The following is an 18,802-nucleotide window of genomic DNA, read 5'->3' as shown; positions in this document are numbered from 1 at the left end:
TACATTGAACAGTGGCTAAACCTTGACTCAAGGACATCTCAAATAGTGTAAGTGTTCTTCCCACCAGAGTAGATTTTCTGTCAGGGGACCAGACTTTGGTATTTAGTTTTATTTCATGCTTTGGCCTGAGAATCTGCCTCAAAATAGTAACTCTCTATTTTTGTTTCTTTTCTCCTGTGATAAATGGTTTAAGACTTCATTACATGGTGCTAAAATAATTGAAGTCATTGATAAGATTTTAAATTACTTTAAAGAATGAGTTTAAGATCAGGACCTTTGTTCTATACCTTTTCTGTGTAGTAGATGTCTAGTGAATAAATCTGATTGCTTTATTGATGCTACTTTTCATTACTAAAATTCAGAGTTAGAGATGAACTGTAGTTCTTAGTTATCCTGCCGGAGAATGGGATGAAATATTTGGACTAAATTTGGTGTAAAGTTCAAAGTTTTCTACAAGGTGGTTACGTTGTAGACAGATTGTGTGTTTTTTGACTGTAAGAAATATATGTTGCCTTCCCATGACATTACAGAAACTTTTTTGAAGCTTTCTGAGTAGTACTGAACATTACATCTTATTTTAGGAATGATGTACTGAAAACTTTGACTAGAAATTAAGTTCTTTAATTTTGGGGAGATATGTATTAATTTTCTCAAAACTTTATTTTGAAATGTTTTAGAACTAAAGTTTTGTTTCAGTTTTGGCACTTAAATGTGTTGTGTGTGGCACTTAGGTTCCTAAGTATGAGTAAACAAAAGGCTAATTGAGAAATAATTAGCCTACTCAGCTTTCTTTGGAGGTTAATGGCTACATAAATTAAAAGTAGCATTTATTAGGTCTGACAGTTTAGGAAAATTTACTTTGATTGGGATTTTTATTTTCTCCTGGATGTTGTTGATCCTTCTAAGTTTTGGCATAATTTGCTACCATGGAGAATATTTTTTCTAGTGGTACTATGAAATAGTTACAGTGAGAGACAAAGGTGGGCCTCTGGAATACTGCTTGGTATACTTTCTCCACATTTGTGGTGGTTTTATTAAAAACTTCATTTTTTACCAGTGTGTAAACTGAAACAAAGACTTACGAGAGATTAAATTAAATGTGGTCCTCATTCCAGATGGCTGCCAATATACTTTTTTTTGAATACAGCATTTCAAGTAACCAGAAGATAAGCTAGGACTTCCACCTGTTTACATATTGACATCAACATGCATGTAATTTTTGTCATAGGAGGAGATAGACTTGTCTGTGTTGTTTGCTGCCCTAACCCTCTTGAATTCCTTGCTTTGTATAATGAGTACTTGGCATATATTTATTGGTTCGAATTCATATTTTTTGTGTGAAAGGCAAACCACTTATTTATCTGGTGTCTTCTTAATTGAGGTAATTTTAATCTCAGCCTGAACCAGTGAAAACTCTTCCTTGTTATGGTAGAATTGAGAATGAGGAAATTTTAGAATTACATTGAAGGAGTGTAGTCTTATACCTTTTGCGGTAATGTGTTTAAAATTATTCATAGTAGTTAATGAACTTCCCTATTTATGTTTAAGAAAACAAAGAATACTAGTTTTTGATTACTTAAAATTCAGTTTTAATTTTCATTCCCACCAACAGTGCACAAGGATTCCCTTTTCTCCACATCCTTGCAATATTTGTTATTTCTTGTCTTTTTGATAATAGCCATTCTAATGAGTGTGAGGTAGTATCTCATTATGCTTTTGATTTTCATTTTCCTAATGGTTAGTGATGTTGATGTTGACACCTTTTCATGTACCTGTAGGCCATTTTTATATCTTTTTTGGAAGAATACCTATTCAGGTCCTCAGCCCATTTAAAAAATCTGATTTGTTGTTATTGCTGTTGCTGTTGAGTTTTATGAGTTTCTTATATATTTTGGATATTAACTCCCTATCACATACATAGTTTGGAAATACTTTTTCCCCGTTCTATATGTTGCCTTTTCATTTTGTTGATAGTTTCCTTTGTTGCATAGAAGCTTTTTAGTTTAATGTAGTCCCACTTGTTTATTTTTGCTTATGTTGCCTTTGCTTTTGGTGTCCAATCCCCCCCAAAAAATCATTGTCAAGATTGATGTCAGGGAGTTTACCCCCCGTTTTCTTCTAGGAGTTTCATGGTTTTGGGTCTTGTGTTCAAGTTTTTAACCCATTTTGAGTTGATCTTTCTGTATGGTATGAAGATAGGGGCTCAGTTTTATTCTTTGGCATGTGGCTGCCCAGTTTTCTCAGCATCATGTATTGAAAGAGATCATCATTTTCCCATTGTATATTCTTGGCTCCTTTGTAGTAAATTAATATACCCTATATGTGTGGGCTTGTGTCTGGGCCTTTTTTTTTTTTTTATGTTTATTTATTTATTTTTGAGAGAGAGTGAGTGAGTGAGCAGGGGAGGGACAGAGAGAGAGGGAGAGAGAGAATCTGAAGCAGGCTCCATAGTGTCAGCACAGAGCCCGAAGCAGGGCTCGAACTCAAGAACTGTGAGATGATGACCTGAGCTGAAACCAGGAGTTGGACACTTAACTGACTGAGCCATCCAGGTGCCCCTAATTCTGGGCCCTTTATTTTGTTCCATTGATTTGTGTGTTTGTTTTTATGCCTGGCACTTTAGAAACAATATTTTTTCATATTTATTCAGTTATCACAAAAACCCTATAAGAGAGGTACTCTAATTTGTTTTCTCTTTTTACATGTGAAGAAACAGAGGTACAGTTTAGGTAAGTGACTTACTCAAGGTCTCACTGCTAGTAAGAGGTGGAATAGAGCTTGAGTCCAGGCAGCCTGGTTTCACAGTCGATTCTTTACCACTAAGCTACACTGTTATTTTTGTAATAAAAGAAAAAAATTAGGACTATTAGAGTCAGTTACCCTAGAGACAAACAGTACTCAGATGGACTGGAGGATGGCAATGAAGAACATAAATATTGTTATTTTAAGTGTCCTTCATTTTAGCTAGATATTCTCCAGTGTAGTTTGAGGTTTTTTTCTCAGTGTGTATGTGTGGTTACTATTAATGTGAATGCTTTTTTATGTTTTAATGTTCTTTTTAATTTTTTTGTGACTTGGGTTTTTTGGCCCTAGGAGCTTGTTTTCTTATATTTATTAGGTATTTTAGCCATCATCCCCTCAAACCACTTATAATTATTTTTTTTAACTGTTTTGGAAAATATTTACTGATCTTTAGGCACTTAAATGCAAACTAGCTCAAGGGATAGTTAAAAATCTGGATTTTAAAATAAACAGACAACAAGCTCCCCCACCCCTATTTAATCCTTTTTCTAAAAGGAAGAATATTTTTTAGACCTAATTATAATGTTTCCAGAATTTTAATTTTATACCATGAACATTTATTTGGTACCTAGTAGTAATAATGACTTAAGTTTATTGAGACCCTGCCTGGCCCTGGAGCTCTGTGTTAGAGACTAAAAAAAAAGAAAAAAAAGGTGTCTTTCACTGTTCTTAGTTTGCTGAGGGAGAAGAAAGTCCTACACAAATGGGTTAATATAATTTAGTAAATCCTGTTCTGGAATTTTGAGTGATATATTGGGAGAGCACAGACTAGTAGTTATTGAATGCCACTGAATACCTCTTGGAGGAATCAGAAGACATTTAGAACAAGATTCTGAACTGGGACTTGTAAAGAAGGTAGAGAAGGAAAAGAGCATGGAGTTGTTAAAGAACCTCGACTGTCTGGAGGCAGTGATTAAGTGTGTGTGGCTAGAGAGTGTTTGTAGGGCAGCTGGCATAAGGGAGGTAGGGGTTGCAAAGCATTAGAAAATGGGGCTGTAATTGGTGAAGAAGTTTGCTAAACTTAAGTAGTTTGCAGGAAGGAACCTACAGATGTATATAAGCAAGAGAATGACAAATGTACTTCATTCTCAGAAGAGAACTCTGGTAGTAGGGTCGAGGTAGCTTGGGTGGAATTACTTGCAGCAGTCCAGCCAAAATATATGATCTGTGACGGTGGACATCTAATTCAGTTTAGTATTTTCAAAATGGACTGAACAGTTTTAGAAACTGATTACTCTTAAGTGTTTAAGGAATAGCTTTTTTGTTGTGTTCTCTGGATCTATTCCTTTTTAACTTAGTTGTATGTTGATTTCTACTGATAGTATTGGGGCAGTGAAGGCCACTTTGTGTAAAAGTACTTTGTACTTGTTAACATTTCAGAGGTGTTAAAAGGTGAGACATGTGCTTCTTATGTCATACAAGGGTAAGTGCGCTTTGATATTTTCTGTTTTGTTTTATTTTATGTAAAATGGTTGGTCTCAATCCACTGATAACCTGCATTTTGAGAAACACTGCAGTTTGTGTTCATGATTTGTATTCAGCTTTTTATGTAAAAATAAATATGCTTTGTCAGTGATGTTATTTTTATTTTCTTCTGGCTTAGAGTTGTCATTAAAAAAATTAAGTAAGAGGCACCTGGGTGGCTCAGTTGGTTGAGTTTCTGACTCTTACTTTTGGCTCAGCTTATGTTCCCAAGGTCGTGGGATCAAGCCCTGCATTTGGCTCTGTGCTGAGCGTTGGAGTCTGCTTTTGATTCCTGCCCACCCACCCCCGTCTCCCTCTGCCCCTCTCCGCCACTCACACGCTTTCTCTCTCTAAATTAAAAAAAAATTCAGTAAGATTGGTCGTTATTCTAAATGCAGAAAATTATAGGTATATCAACATATTGTGGAAGACTTGATACTGTATGCATTTTTGCTTCCAATTAAAAAAGTGCTTCAGAGAGAAAATGTAACAATAGGTTACCTCTTCATTTGATGCTAACCTTCTTATATTTCCAGTGTGATAAATATTAATAATTTAAGTAACTTTTTCCCGGGCATTCAGTATTCTATTTAAAAGAATTGAAATTCATGTTAAAAAATTTAAAATACCATTTCCAAAGAGAAGTTCCAGCGTACAAAGGTACTTCTGTCTTTGTTCTGGAGAAAACTGATTTTACAGTCAGTTATTCAATTGCTTTAATATGATAGGACCTAGGTAAGACTTTATTGTCAGAGATCCCTGAGCCTCATTGTAATTTTTTTTTAAAAAGTCCATAGCATGTACCTAGAAATTGAGTAGTTCCCATTTCAGTAGCAGAGTTTTACAACTATAGTGTAAGATAGTTTTCCTTATTATATCCCCTGGTAAGCATATTTCCCTTCTAGTGCTTAACTACTTTGTTCTTCTGGATTGACTTGAATAGAGACAAGACATGGCATTCTCCTCAGAATGAATGAATTCAATCTAAATTAAAGATTAGAATGTTGTTTTATTCATGACATTTGTTAATTATCTTCAGTATTCTAGGCATATAATATAAATTTTTTTTTTTTAAAGAAGTACAGTTGAACCTTGAACAATGCAGGAGTTAGGGGCACCAGTCCCCTGTGCAGTTGAAAATCTGTGTAAATCTTTTAACTCTCGAAAACTTAACTACAATAGCTTGCTGTTGACTGGGAAGCTTTACTGATAACATAAACAGCTGATTAACACATATTTTATATGTTCTATGTATTATATACTGTATTTTTACAATAAAGTAAGGTAAAGAAAGCATTATTAAAATCATAAGAGAAAATACATTTGCAGTACTACACTATGTTTGTCAGTACCATAAGTTTATATCATCTGTGTATAAGATGAATTGTCAGTATCTATATCAATATTGTCTTAAATGGTACAAGCCTGTGTAGGTGTTGTATGTGTTAACTAACACTAGACACCAAAAATGAAAAGATAACCTGAAAAACACATTCATATATTACAGGTATACACAACAAGTCATGCATTGAAAGTGAAGAAGCAGTAATATGCTTGTCCCACAGTAGCCTAGCCTATACACTAATGAATGAGTCATTGTAACATTTTAATGGCATACAGAATTATAGTCATATTCATAATATATTATTGGAAACTGTTAGATTTTTAAAAAACACTTACATGTGGTAGGCTGATATGCAGTTTTTTTCAATGACGAGAGAGGGGCATACTATATGGTAATGTAATTCTTTGAAAGCAAAGTTATAAAACAGTAAGAAAACCAACACATTATTAATTTTGTATTAAATATTACTCATTTTATGCCTATGTGAAGATAGGCTATCCACTACCATACAGGTTTTGCGCAGGATATTGTACATGGTGAATTATTAGGTGGTGATGATGATGATGGCGTAGAAACATCTCACACAGTTCTTGCCATACAGTTACTGGATTTTCATGCAAAGACATACATACAACAGGTAAATTTTTAACTGTTTGGCATGATGATTATTTCTTTTCATTAAGTGGAAGTGGATCATCATAAAGGTCTTCATCTGTGTTGTGTTTCATGTTGAATAGGGAGGAGGGGGAAAAAAAGGAGGGTCTTGCTTTCTCAGGAGTAGTAGAGGTGGAGGAGGTGAAAGGGAAGACAGTAGAGGCAAGCAAACTTGGTATAACTTTACAAAAATACATCATAATTTTGGTCTGACTTTTTCGCTTTCTCAAAAATGTTTCTATACAGTACAAGTGATTTTTCTACCATTTGCCTTAGTTTTAGTGCTTGTATCATGGAAAGGCCATGTTGTAAAAGAAGTCAAAGCAGTCTTGAGTAATCAGAACCGTTCTGCCAGATTGTTTAATGTCAGTTTGTTTTCTGACAGTGCTTCTATGTCGTCTTTTTCGTTGTCTGGCATTGGTTTAGAAGCACTCATCTCTATCAAACCATCTTCTGTTAATTTCTCTGTTGTGGTATCTATTTGCTTTTGAATTTCCTCAAGACCCGTATCTTGAAAGCCTTAATTTCCCACCTATTTTGCCATATCCACATCTGTTTCGCGATTCCTTTGACTGGCTCTGTCGTTAATCCTGTGAAGTTATGTGTAACATCTTGACACTGTTTTCTCCAGCAGGAATTTATTGTTTCAGGGTCGATGGCTTTCACAGCTTTTTCTGTAACGATGTTGGTATCTTAAATGGTGTAATCCTTCCAGACTTTTATGATATTCTCTCTTTTGGGGTTCTCTTCCATAATGTTTTCAATGCTTTCCATAGGGAACCATGCAAAATGAATCTTAAAGGTCCTTATGACCTCTTGATCTAGAGGCTGAATTAGAGACCTTGTATTAGGGACAGGTAAGCCACTTTGATATCTTTGGTGTTCAACTCATAAGGTTCTAGGTGGTCAGGGGCATTGTCCAATACCAAAAGGGCTTTGAAAAGCAATCCCTTACTGGCAAGGTACTTACTGACTTCAGGGACAAAGCATCAGTGGAACCAGTCTAGAAAAAGCGTTCTTGTTCAGCCTGTTCTACAACCAAAAGTCTGGCTGCTGATGGTTACCTTTTTTCTTCAAGGCCTGGGGGTTAGCAGCTTTACAGACAAGGGCAGTCCTGATCATACACCTGACTGCATTTGCACAAAACAATAGAGTCACCCTATCCCTTCCTGCATTAAATTTGGTGCTCGTTCCTCTTCCTTACTAATAAATATCCTTTGTGGAAATTTTTTTCCAGAGTAGGATACATTTGTCTGCCGTTCAGGCAGATATCCTTTCTCGTCAGTGATTTTTGTAATGGTGTTTGGGAGCTCCTCTGCTGCCTCTTGGTCTCAGAAGCTCCTTCTCCTGTTATCTTGACATTTTTAAAGCCAAACTTCCTTCTCAAATTATCAAACCATCCTGTGCTGGTATTAAATTCTTCAGTTTTATATCCTTCACCTTCCTTTGCCTTAAGTTGTCATGTACTGTAATGAGACTTTGCTTTTTCTCAAATCAATCTAGAGTCTATAGGTAGGCCATTCTTATGGCAGTTTTGCACCCACCTACAAGCTGTATTTTCAAAAAGAAAAAAAAATTTCATAAAGTTTCCCATATTTTTGCTCTCCCGCTGGTGTAGCTGCAGCAACAGCTTCGCAAATTTCCTTTTCTTTCTTTCTTTTTTTTTTTTTAACAATGGTCTTGATATTGGATTTATTTATCTAGAAATAGAAAGCAACTATATGTACTCAAACTGTAGTACATATCAAGCATTCACCTTTTTCTTTCTAATGTCCTGACTTTTCTGCTTCTTGGGAGCATTTCTAGCATCACCAGTGATACTTCATATGGGTCCCATGGCGTTGAAAGTTTATGTTATTGCACAAAACATGAACTATGAAAACTATGTGAGAACCATGAGAGATCAGTTTATTGTGCTACACATACTAGAGACGATTACCTTCACGTGGCTTTTAAATGGATGCTCGCAACACGCGAGTTCACTGCAATAGCAACAAGAAGTGGCTGTAAAATCATTACAGCAGTATACTGTGTACTACAGTTAATTTTATGCAGTTATGATTTATTATTACATCTTTGCATTTATTTACATTTCTCTTTGAATGGCACCATGTATGGTGTGGAAGTGTTTATGTAAGTTTTGATAAATTGTAACTTTTTGTAATAGGATTTTTATATATTTTATGGGAGTAAGTGATAAAAAAAAGGACTAGCATCTACATATATTTTACGTGTTCATGACAAACCTAACTTTTTCTTAAATTTTTTGTTATTTCTAGGCTACTTGGTGTGTCTGCAAGTTTTTTCACACTGTCACAAATCTCCAGGAAGTTTTCTGATATGTTTACTTAAAAAATTCCACGTATAAGGGGAGTCACTCAGTTCAAACCCATTGTTGTTCAAGGAACAACTATAATTTTAAAAATCTAAAACTTTATTTTTTAATTTCTCGGTTAGTAAGATTGGACATTGTTTCATATCTTTATTTGGCATTTACATGTACTCCCAGCCTATTTATGCTATTTGCTGGGTATTTCTGAAAAATATTTCTCCAATAGGTTTGCATATGGGAGAGAAAGTAGTGGACTGGTTACCCTTTTTGATAATGGTTTAGACAGGACTTTGAGTTCATATACAGGGGATATTACCTGAGGAGCCGATTGAAGCAAACATTTTGGTATAGATTATAGGCAGATCAGAGAACAGGCCTGGTTACAGAATACTTTCACTTGGTGCTTTTATAGGTGAGTAATTAATTAAGTGAATTAAAGTAAGTCCCATTCAGAGAGAGGTCTGGAACCTACAAAGTTTTAAGTGGTTGTTCTGGACATCAAAGCTTGTAGAAGTGTCTCTGGTCAATATTTTAAATTTTTAGTTAGTTTAAATGTATATGGTTTTCAAGGCTACTTATTTGTTTTATACATCTATGAAACCAAAACATTTAATTTATAAATTACATGTAAATAGAAATTCAAACTAATATTAACATGACATAATGTTTTATTAAAACTAAAGATTTAATGTTGGAGTTAATATTGGTAGAAACCACTTCAGTTCTGGTTTTATTATTAGTCTGTTTATGAATTTTTATTTTTTAATATTAATTAAATTAATCAATATTAATATTAATATTAAATTAATAATAATTAATTTAATATTAATATTTAATAATTATATTAATTAATATAAATTTTAAAAATTTAAGATTAATTATTAATATTAATAAATTAATTAAAAATTAAATATTAATTTTATTAATATTAATATTAATAAATTATTAATTATTAATCAATAATTAAATAATATTTAATAATTTAATATTAATATCAGCCAATTAAAAGAATGGCTATCCTGAAGGTGTGGTAAAATGATTTAATTCATTTTATGGACATGTTTATCTTTCTGTGATCCTTATGTTGAAATCTAAAAACTTTATTTTTTCTAAAGACTACTAGAGGGCACTTGGGTGCCAGTTTCAATACTGTGCCAGTTTGTAATTCTGTGAAGATGTCTTGTTTCATATCATGATAAGTGCCTCATGTGTTATTTGCTCTTTACTTAGAAGTAGCTGTACCCGTGAACATAAAACACAAATGTGGGCATTAAAATTACTCAGATCATCTGTGATGTGCTTATTAATTTTTTAAGGATGCATTGAAATGAAAGCCCCAAATTCTTATATAGAACTTGTTAACTTCCACAAGTCTTCAGGCTCCAATTTGAGAATCACTGTGTTAGCCATTCATAAAGATATGTGCTTCTATAGCTTTTATATAAAATTCAACAGATTTAAAATTGCTCTTTCAGATCATACTTTTATAAACTAGTAATAAATAGTTCACAGACTGGTACTGGTTCACAGATATACTTTGTCATTGTAATGGATACTAATTAATGAAGTATGCAGAAAAGTAAAATGAAGGATGAAACCACAAAAGGCAAATAAAAATTAAAAATGGAAAAGATAAGTAAAAATAAAGACTGAGAGAACATTGAAAAGTGATGTTAGCTAAAAAATAAAGATTTAATATAACTCAAGGGAAAATAGAGCAGAGAGCCAAGATGTTATGGTGTTTAACTTTTACCAAAATGTAACTAAAGAAATAAATACACGATAATTTTAAATGTTAAGTGATAAGTATATAATAGAAAAAAAAAAGATTTATTTTCCATTAGCATATTGCACTTAAATTATCATGCGGTATGATTCAATTAGGCTTTCCCTGGACCTCCATTCTCAGCTAATGCCTCTGTGTGGAATGACAGATGCCTGCATATCAAATATTCCAGAGCAGAGTGCTGGCATTTATAGACAGATAGATAGATTTGACATTTTATTTTATTTTATTTTTTTATTTTTAATTTTAGAGAGACTGTGAGCAGGGTATCGGGGTAGAGGAAGAGAGAGAGAATCCTAAGTACGTGCCATGCTCAGTACAAAGCCACATGTGAGGCTTGATCCCACCACCCTGGGATTGTGACCTGAGCTGAAATCGAGTCAGATGCTCAATTGACTGAGCCACCCAGGCATCCCAATTTGACATTTTATTTTATTATTTTTTTTTAATGTTTATTTATTTTTGAGAGAGAGAGCATGAGTGGGAGAGGGGCAGAGAGAGGGAGACAGAGAATTTGAAGCAGGCTCTGTCCTAATTGCACAAAACTCAAAGTGGGGCTCCAGCTCACAAAGTATGAGCAGAAGTAGGATGCTCAACCAACTGAGCCACCCAAACACCCCCTGATTTGAAAGTTTTAACAAGGCAGCAGTACGTGTTTAATTAAAAGTTCAATACCTGTAAGGGGAAATCAGAGTCCTTCAGCAGAGGAAGCTGCTAAATCAGCATTGAATTTTTAGGTGTATGATATGTAAGTTTATTTGATGAATCTTAGATATCACTGATCTATTTTAATTATTTGACAAAAAATAACCTTTTTTTTTTTTTTTTTAGTTTATGTGTATTTTTTCTAAGGTCAAAAAAGACCTGTCTACTCATAGACATTGTAAATATGCTAACATTTGCATATTTTCCTTTGTAGGCCCAGATTATTCCTCATCAGCATGGTTACCTGGTAATGAGTCATTGTGGCAGGCCACAGCTGTTCCATCCAACCATCGAAATAATCATATCAGGAGACATAGTATAACTTCTGACAGTGGTGACACCGGCATTGGAACTTCTTGTTCTGACAGCGTGGAAGGTGAGCGGAAATTCCTAGTGTTTAGACATGAGCCTTCAGAATGGTTGTCATTGAGAACATTTAAGGGATGTATTTTGTTGTTCTAAAATAAGAAATTATAAACTAGTGTTTGAATATTTAATAATGTTCAGTGTTGTTATATATCAAAATTCTTTCTCTGATCATATTAGTTTTTCCCTCATTCACTTTTAAACTATTTATTTTGAGATAATTGTAGATTCACATCCGATTTTAAGAAATAGTGCAGAGATTTTATGCATTCTTTATTCAGTACCTCCAACCCCCACCCATGGTAATATCTTGCAAAACTCTACACTGTGGTATCACAACCAGGATATTGATACAGTCAAAATACAGAACATTTCTATCACCACAGTGTATACTTCGTGTTGCTCATGCTCCCCCATCTCCCTTAACTCTTGGAATCCACTAATCTATTCTCTATTTTTATAACTTTTTCATTTCAAGAATGCTGTATAAGAGGAATCATACAGTATGTAACCCTTTAATTTTTTTTTTTTTTTTTTTTTTTTTTTTTTTTTTTTTACGATTCATTCAGGTTGTTGTGTTTGTCAATAGTTTATTGCTAAGTAGTGTTTGGCATTGGTGGCATTAGATAGACCACATTTTGCTTCACCATTTACCCACTGAAAGATACTTTTCAGTTTTAACTATTGGGAATAAAGCTGCTATAAGTATTCATGTGCAGGTTTTGGTATAAACATATGTCTTCATTTCTCTGTGGTAAACATTTAGGAATGAAGTTGCTGGTTGTATGGAAGTTGTATGTTTAGTTTTTAAAGAAATTGTCACACTGTTTTTCAGAGTGATTATTTCATTTCCATTTCATGGATCATCGTGAAGGATCTAGTTTTTTCTTCATTCTAGCTAGTATTGGTGGGTTTTTTTAAGTATTTTTCTTGTAATATTTTTTAATGTTTTTTTATATTAAATATCATTTATTGTCAAGTTGGTTTCCATACAATACCCAGTGCTCATCCCAACCAATGCCCATCACTCACTTTCCCCTCTCCCCAACCCCCATCAACCCTCAGTTTGCTCTCAGTATTTAAGAGTCTCTTATGGTTTGCCTGTTTTATTTACTTTTGAGAGAGAGAGAGAGAGAGTGTGCACGTGCGCGCAAATGGGGGAGGGGCAAAGAAAGGGAGATACAGAATTTGAAGCAGGCTCCAGACTCTGAGCTGTTAGCACAGAGCTTGACATGGGGCTTGAACCCACGAACCATGAGATCATGACCTGGGTTGAAGTCAGACACAACTGACTGAGCCACCCAAGTGCCCTGCATTGGGCAAAGAAAATGAACTTCAATCTTGTATGAAAAGATTAAGTCACCATGTTTCGGTTTTCAACATCTTGTACATTCTAAGACAGGTTTGACCCTTGTCTGGCTCCAAAGAGGTAAGCTCTAAACCCTTGGAATATCCTGCTTAATAAGAGTGTCTTTGTTTACCTGGGGACCTTGGTTTTCAACCTTGGTGGTTTTTAAATTCTGGCCTTTCTGATGAGAATGTAGTGGTATCACTGTGGTTTTAATTTTCATTTCCTTCAAGATTAATAATGTTGAACAATTTCTTCACATGCTTGTTTTCCATCTCTATTCTCTTTGTTGGTATGTTTCTTCATGTCTTTTGCCCATGTTTTAATCAGATTATTTCCTTTATTTTACTGTTGAGTTTTGAGAGTTCTTTATGTATTTCGGATACTAACCCTTTGTTGGCTATATGGTTTGCAAATATATTCTTCCACTCAGTAGCTTGTCTTTTTATTCTCTAAAAGTGTCTTTTGCATAAACATAAAATTGGATGTTTAGTGTGGTTTTTTTCTATATGGATTTTGCTTATAAGGTCAAGTCTAAGAACTCTGCCTAGTCCCAGATCTTGAAGATTTTCTCTTAATTTTTTTCTTAAATTTTCATCATTTTTTCTTTTCCATTTAATTCCATGATCCGTTTTTGAGTTAAATTTTTATAAAGTAAGTATGTTTGGGTGTCTCCAAGACCACCCTTCATACCAGTGATTTGCTTTAAGGAATCACAGAACTCAGAAGAGCTGTCATACTAATGGGATCAGCCATAGAGAAAGAAGCAAAGGGCAGGATCTAGGAGACAGTAGGCCCAAACTTGCATTGTCTTCTCCCAGTGGAATTGTGTCTGCTTAATTCTCCCAGCAGTGATTTGTGACAGCACATACAGAGTTTTGCTAACCAGGCAAGGTCCACCCAAGCCTTGGTGTCCAGGATTTTTATTATGGTTTGGTTATGTTGGCATGGTTGACTCCATGTGTGGATTACCTTACTCTGTAGTCCTTGAGAGGTCAAGCTGGTATCACATGATTCAAGCCTTCCACCATAAATCGCATTATTAGCATAGACCATATGAAGCAACCCAAGGTCCCCAGGTAAACAAAGACACTCTTATTAAGCAGGATATTCTAAGGGTTTATAGGTTACCTCTTTGGAGCCAGTTAAGGGTCAAACCTGTCTTAGAATGTACAAGATGTTGAAAACCGAAACATGGTGACTTAATCTTTTCGTACAACTAAGGTTGAAGTTCATGTTCTCTGCCCAATAAGTCTTGAAATTGGGTAGAATAATTATTCCCATTTTATTCTTTTTCAAAACAGTTTTTGCTATCTTCATTCCTTTGCTTTTCTATATGTTTTAATAATTTTGTCTATATGTACCAAAAATTTTGCTGAGAATTTTATAGGAATTGTGTTATCTATATATCACCTTGGGCAGAGTTGACATATTTGCTCTCTTCAGTTTTCTAGTCCATTAACGTGGTATAGTTCTCCATTTATTTAGATTTTAACTTTACTCACCAATGTTGTACATGTTTTGTTAGATTTATACCTGAATATTTCATTTTTTATTAATTTATTTTTTTGAGTGATTGTCAGTGGCATTGCATTTCCAATTTTGGTGTCCATATGTTGTTACTACAATAGAAGTAAAGTTGATTTTTGTATATTTATTTTGTGACATTGCTGAACTCACTCTTTAGTTCTACGAGGTTTTTTTTTTGGTAGATTTCTTGGGATTTACTCTATGCACAATCATGCCATTAGTAAATAGGGATTTTCTTCCTTTCCAATCTATATGCCTTTTATTTCCTTTCCTTCACTTATTGCAGTGACCAGACCATCCAGAACAGTGTTGAAGATGAGTAGTAGGACTAGACGTTCTTGTCTTTTTCCTGATCTTACAGATAAAGTGCTTAGTCTTCCACTGTTAAGTAGCTGTGTAACAACTGTTAGTTGTAGGTTTGTAGATGCCATTTATCAGTTTGAGGAAGTTTCCCTCAAATTGCTGAGATTTTTTTTTTTTTTAATGAATGGGTATTAGATTTTGCAAATGCTTTGTCTACATCACTTGATAAATGATATTCTTCTTTAACTTGTTGATATGGTGGCAAGTTTTATTGCTTGATTTTTCAAATAGTGAGCCAACTTTCCATCCCTGGAATAAACTTCACTTGGTCATAATGTATAATTCTTTACATATATTGGTGAATTCTATTTGTGTTTTGTTAAGGAATTTTTCTGTGTATACATAGAGATATTTATCTGTAGTTTTCTTTTTTGAAGGAACTGTCTTATCCTGTTTTGATGTCAGGATAATACTAACTTTATAAAATGAATTGGAAAGTATTCTCTCCTATTTTCTGGAAGAGAAATGTATGGAATGATATTCTGTAGATTTTTGGTAGCACTCTTCAGTGAAATAATCTGAGCCTAGAGATTTCTTTTTTCATAGTTTTAAAATAATGAATTCAGTTTCCTTAATAGTTATAGGGTTATTCAAATTATCTCTTTGAAATTGAATAAATTATGATAGTACCCGCTCAACCCCGAGGGAAGTGGTCTGTTTTGTCTTAGTTGTCAAATTTATGTGTATAGAGTTGTTCATAGCTTTTCCTTATTATCTCTTGATGTCTGCAGCCTCTGTAGTGATATCCCTTGTTCCATTTCTGGTATTGTTAATTTGTGTTTTCTTTTTTCTTTTTTAAGTCTTGGTAGCAATTTGTCGGTTTTATTGATCTTTTCAAAGGATCAGTTCTTTTTTTCATTAATTCAGTTCAGTGATTTCTACTATTTATTAATTTATTTCCTTTTGCTTTGGGTTTATTTTACTTCTTTTCTAAATTCTTAAGGTGGGAAATTAATCTGGTTAGTGATTTGAAACTTTCCCTCTTTTAGATGTATGCATTTGGTGCTATAATTTTTTCTGAGTACTGTTTTGGCTTTGTCCCACAAATTTTGATATGCTGTGTTCTCATTTAGTTTATTGTATTTTCTTAATTTACCTTGAGACTTCCTTTTGACCTCAGTTATTTAGTAGTATGTTGTTTAGTTTCAATGTGTTTGGTGTTTTCTGCCATCTTTTTCTTATTAATTCGAGTTTGATTGCATTGTGGTCAAAAACATCTGATTTCAATTCTTTTAAATTTTTTGAGGTTTCTTTTAGGTCTTAGCATATGTTTATTTTGTATATCTTCTGTGGGCACTTGAAAAGAATGTGTATTTTGTTGTTGTTGGGTTAAATGTTCTATAAATATTGATTAGGTCATGTTGGTAGTGGTGTTTTTTTCTATATCTTTGATTTTCTATGAAGCTATTCAGCCAGTTGTTGAGAGAGCAGATTTTTAAAGTCTCAACTATAATTGTGGATTTGTATACTTTGGTTGGTTCTTTAAATTTTTGTTTCATATATTGTAGTTCTGGTGCTTGGTGCATATACATTTAGGATTTCTATGTATTCTTGGTGGATTGGCCCTTTTATCATTATATAGTAATTCTGTCTCTGGTAATTTTTTTGTACCGAAGTCTGCTTTATCTGATATTTATATAGCTGCTGTGGCTTTCCTTTGATTAATCTTTAAATGGTAAATGCTTTCCATTTTTTTACTTTCAACCATCTGTATCATTATAGTTGAAGTTACTTATCACAACATACAGTTGGATCATGAATTACTATTCACTCTGCTGATCTTGGTCTTTTAATTGGTATATTTAGGCCATTTACATTTAATGGAATTATTGATTTATTGATACTTAAGTTCTCTGTCCTTTTTCTTTTTTCATATTCCTGCTTTCCTATGCATTGCTGGAACATTTTTAGAATTCCACTTGGATTTATCTAAAGTATTTTTTAAAAAACTTTATTAGAATGCGTGTGCATGTGCATGTGCACATGTGAACGGGGAGGGGCAGAGAGAGGGAGATTGAGACTCCCAAGCAGGCTCTGCGCTATCAGCATGGAGCCCAGTGTGAAGCTCGAACCCATGAACTATGAGATCATGAGTCAGACAGGTAACCGACTGAACCCCTCAGGTGCCCCTTTAGTATTTTTAAGTGTCTCTCTTTGTATAGCTCTTCTAGTGATTGCTCTAGGTATATGTGTGTGTGTGTGTGTGTGTGTGTGTATATATATATATATATATATATATATATGTAATGTAAATAACTTACTTTAACAGTTTGAGTGGAGTATAGAATCCTTTTACCATCCCCCACTTATAATAGAATTGTTTCAAATATTATCTCTTTATATATTAATAACTATATTAGTGTCATAATATTTACTTTAACCATCAAACATAATTTAGGAAACTCAAGAGCAAATAGACAGCCTACATTTGCTTTCTGTGTTATTTTTTCCTTTATATTTTAAGGTTCTTTTTATTGTTTCCTTTTGGTTTAGCCATTTTTTAGGATACAAATTATCTGAATTTCTTTTCAACTGAGAATGTCTTGATTTTCCCTTGATTCCTGAAGGATAATTTCATTGGGTATTCAGTTCTAGTTTGACTTTTTTTTTTTTTTTTTTTTTTTTTTTTTTTTAGTACTTGAACAGTATTGTGCCACTTCTTTCTGGCCTCCATGGTCTGATGACAGATCTCTTGTCATTTTCCTCTGGCTACTCTAAAAATTATTTTCTTTGTCTTCAGACTTCAGAAATTAAGTATCACATGTCTTTGTGTGGATTTCTTTAGGTTTTTCCTATTTGGGATTTGTACAGCCTCTTGAATCTGAACTTCCTGCCAACTCTGGGAAGTGTCCAACCATTATTTTCTTTGATTACTTGAACCTTTCCCTCTTTCCTTCCAGGACTCTGATGGAACAAATCATAAATCTTTTGTTATTGTCCTACAGGCTTCTGATGCTCTGTTCCTTTTTTTCCTCCCTCTCCAATTTTTTATTTGTTATTTAGACTGGGTACTTTTTATTATTTTGTCTTCCAGTTCACTGATTTTTTTTGGGGGGGGTCCACTCCATTCTAATGGTGAGCCCATCTGCTGAGCTTATTTTTGTTACTGTACTTTTCAGCTCTAAAATTTCTATTTATTTATTTATTTATTTATTTATTTATTTATTTTTATGTGTTTTATTTCTTAGCTGATGCTTTGTTGTCATTTGTTTCAGGCATGCCTGTATTGTTCGTCAAAGCAATTTTATAATGATTTCTTTAAAATCCTTACCAGAGAGTTCTTAACAATTCTGTTATCTTGGTGTTGACATCTATTTATTTATTTTTGCATTTATTTTGGGAATTTATTCTTTGTATGGCAAATGATTTTCAACTGAAATTTGGAGTATTTTGTACAGTTATGAGATTCTAGATTTATTTACTACAGGGCAAATATTGTTACATTTATACTTTTATAACATCTTATAATTATAAACACATAAGTATATGTAATATAAAATTATTTTAAATGTTTATTAGTATGTTGAAACCTTTCCTATTAGCTGATTTTGTAAGATACTGCTCTGGCATGTGAAATGAGGAGGGGTACTACTTCCTTACTGCCAGATGGAGCTAGAAGTCTAGGTTCCCCACTTGGCCTCTGTTGATACCTGACGTGTTTGGAGGGGAGTGCCTTGTTACTGCTAGATGGGGGTAGAAGTCCAGGTTTTCAGGTCATCATTACTGACACCATTTGTGTGTGACCTCTGTATTGCTGGGAGATGGTGAATGTCCAGCCTCTCTGTTAGGCAGGCCCCTCTGATATAACCTAAGAATATGCGTGTGCATAGTGATTATCCATACTGCCAGACAGGGATGAAAATCATGTCTCCCTACTTGGCCTTCTTTGGAATTACCCTGGTGAGGCTATTTTAGAGAACTTTGTTATAGCATGGCAAGATTGGAAGTCTAGGCTCTCCACTTACTTTTGTTGGTGTGAGTGGAAGTAGGGCTGCAGTTTTTTGTATGGTGTTTGGCTGGAGAAGAGTGTTTACTGTCTGGAAAATTTCTGTCATTTTAGGCTTCCTCTTCCCTGGTCCATTGGCTAGGGAGAACAGGCTTTTCTGG

General features: G+C 34.0%; 1 protein-coding gene across 2 annotated transcripts in view; it reads left to right on the top strand.

Moving 5' to 3' along the window:
* CEP85L (centrosomal protein 85 like) overlaps nt 1–18,802 on the top strand; it is a 172,871-nt gene that overhangs the window by 6,835 nt on the left and 147,234 nt on the right. For both annotated transcript variants that reach the window (XM_058735099.1, XM_058735098.1), the window contains exon 2: nt 11,303–11,464. In XM_058735099.1, coding sequence (XP_058591082.1) covers nt 11,303–11,464 — 162 coding nt within the window. The remainder of the gene's footprint in view (nt 1–11,302; nt 11,465–18,802) is intronic.

This window comes from Neofelis nebulosa, chromosome 6, assembly GCF_028018385.1.
Source record: "Neofelis nebulosa isolate mNeoNeb1 chromosome 6, mNeoNeb1.pri, whole genome shotgun sequence".
Classification (NCBI taxonomy): Eukaryota; Metazoa; Chordata; class Mammalia; order Carnivora; family Felidae; genus Neofelis; species Neofelis nebulosa.
This window is presented reverse-complemented; position numbering and strand designations above follow the sequence as displayed.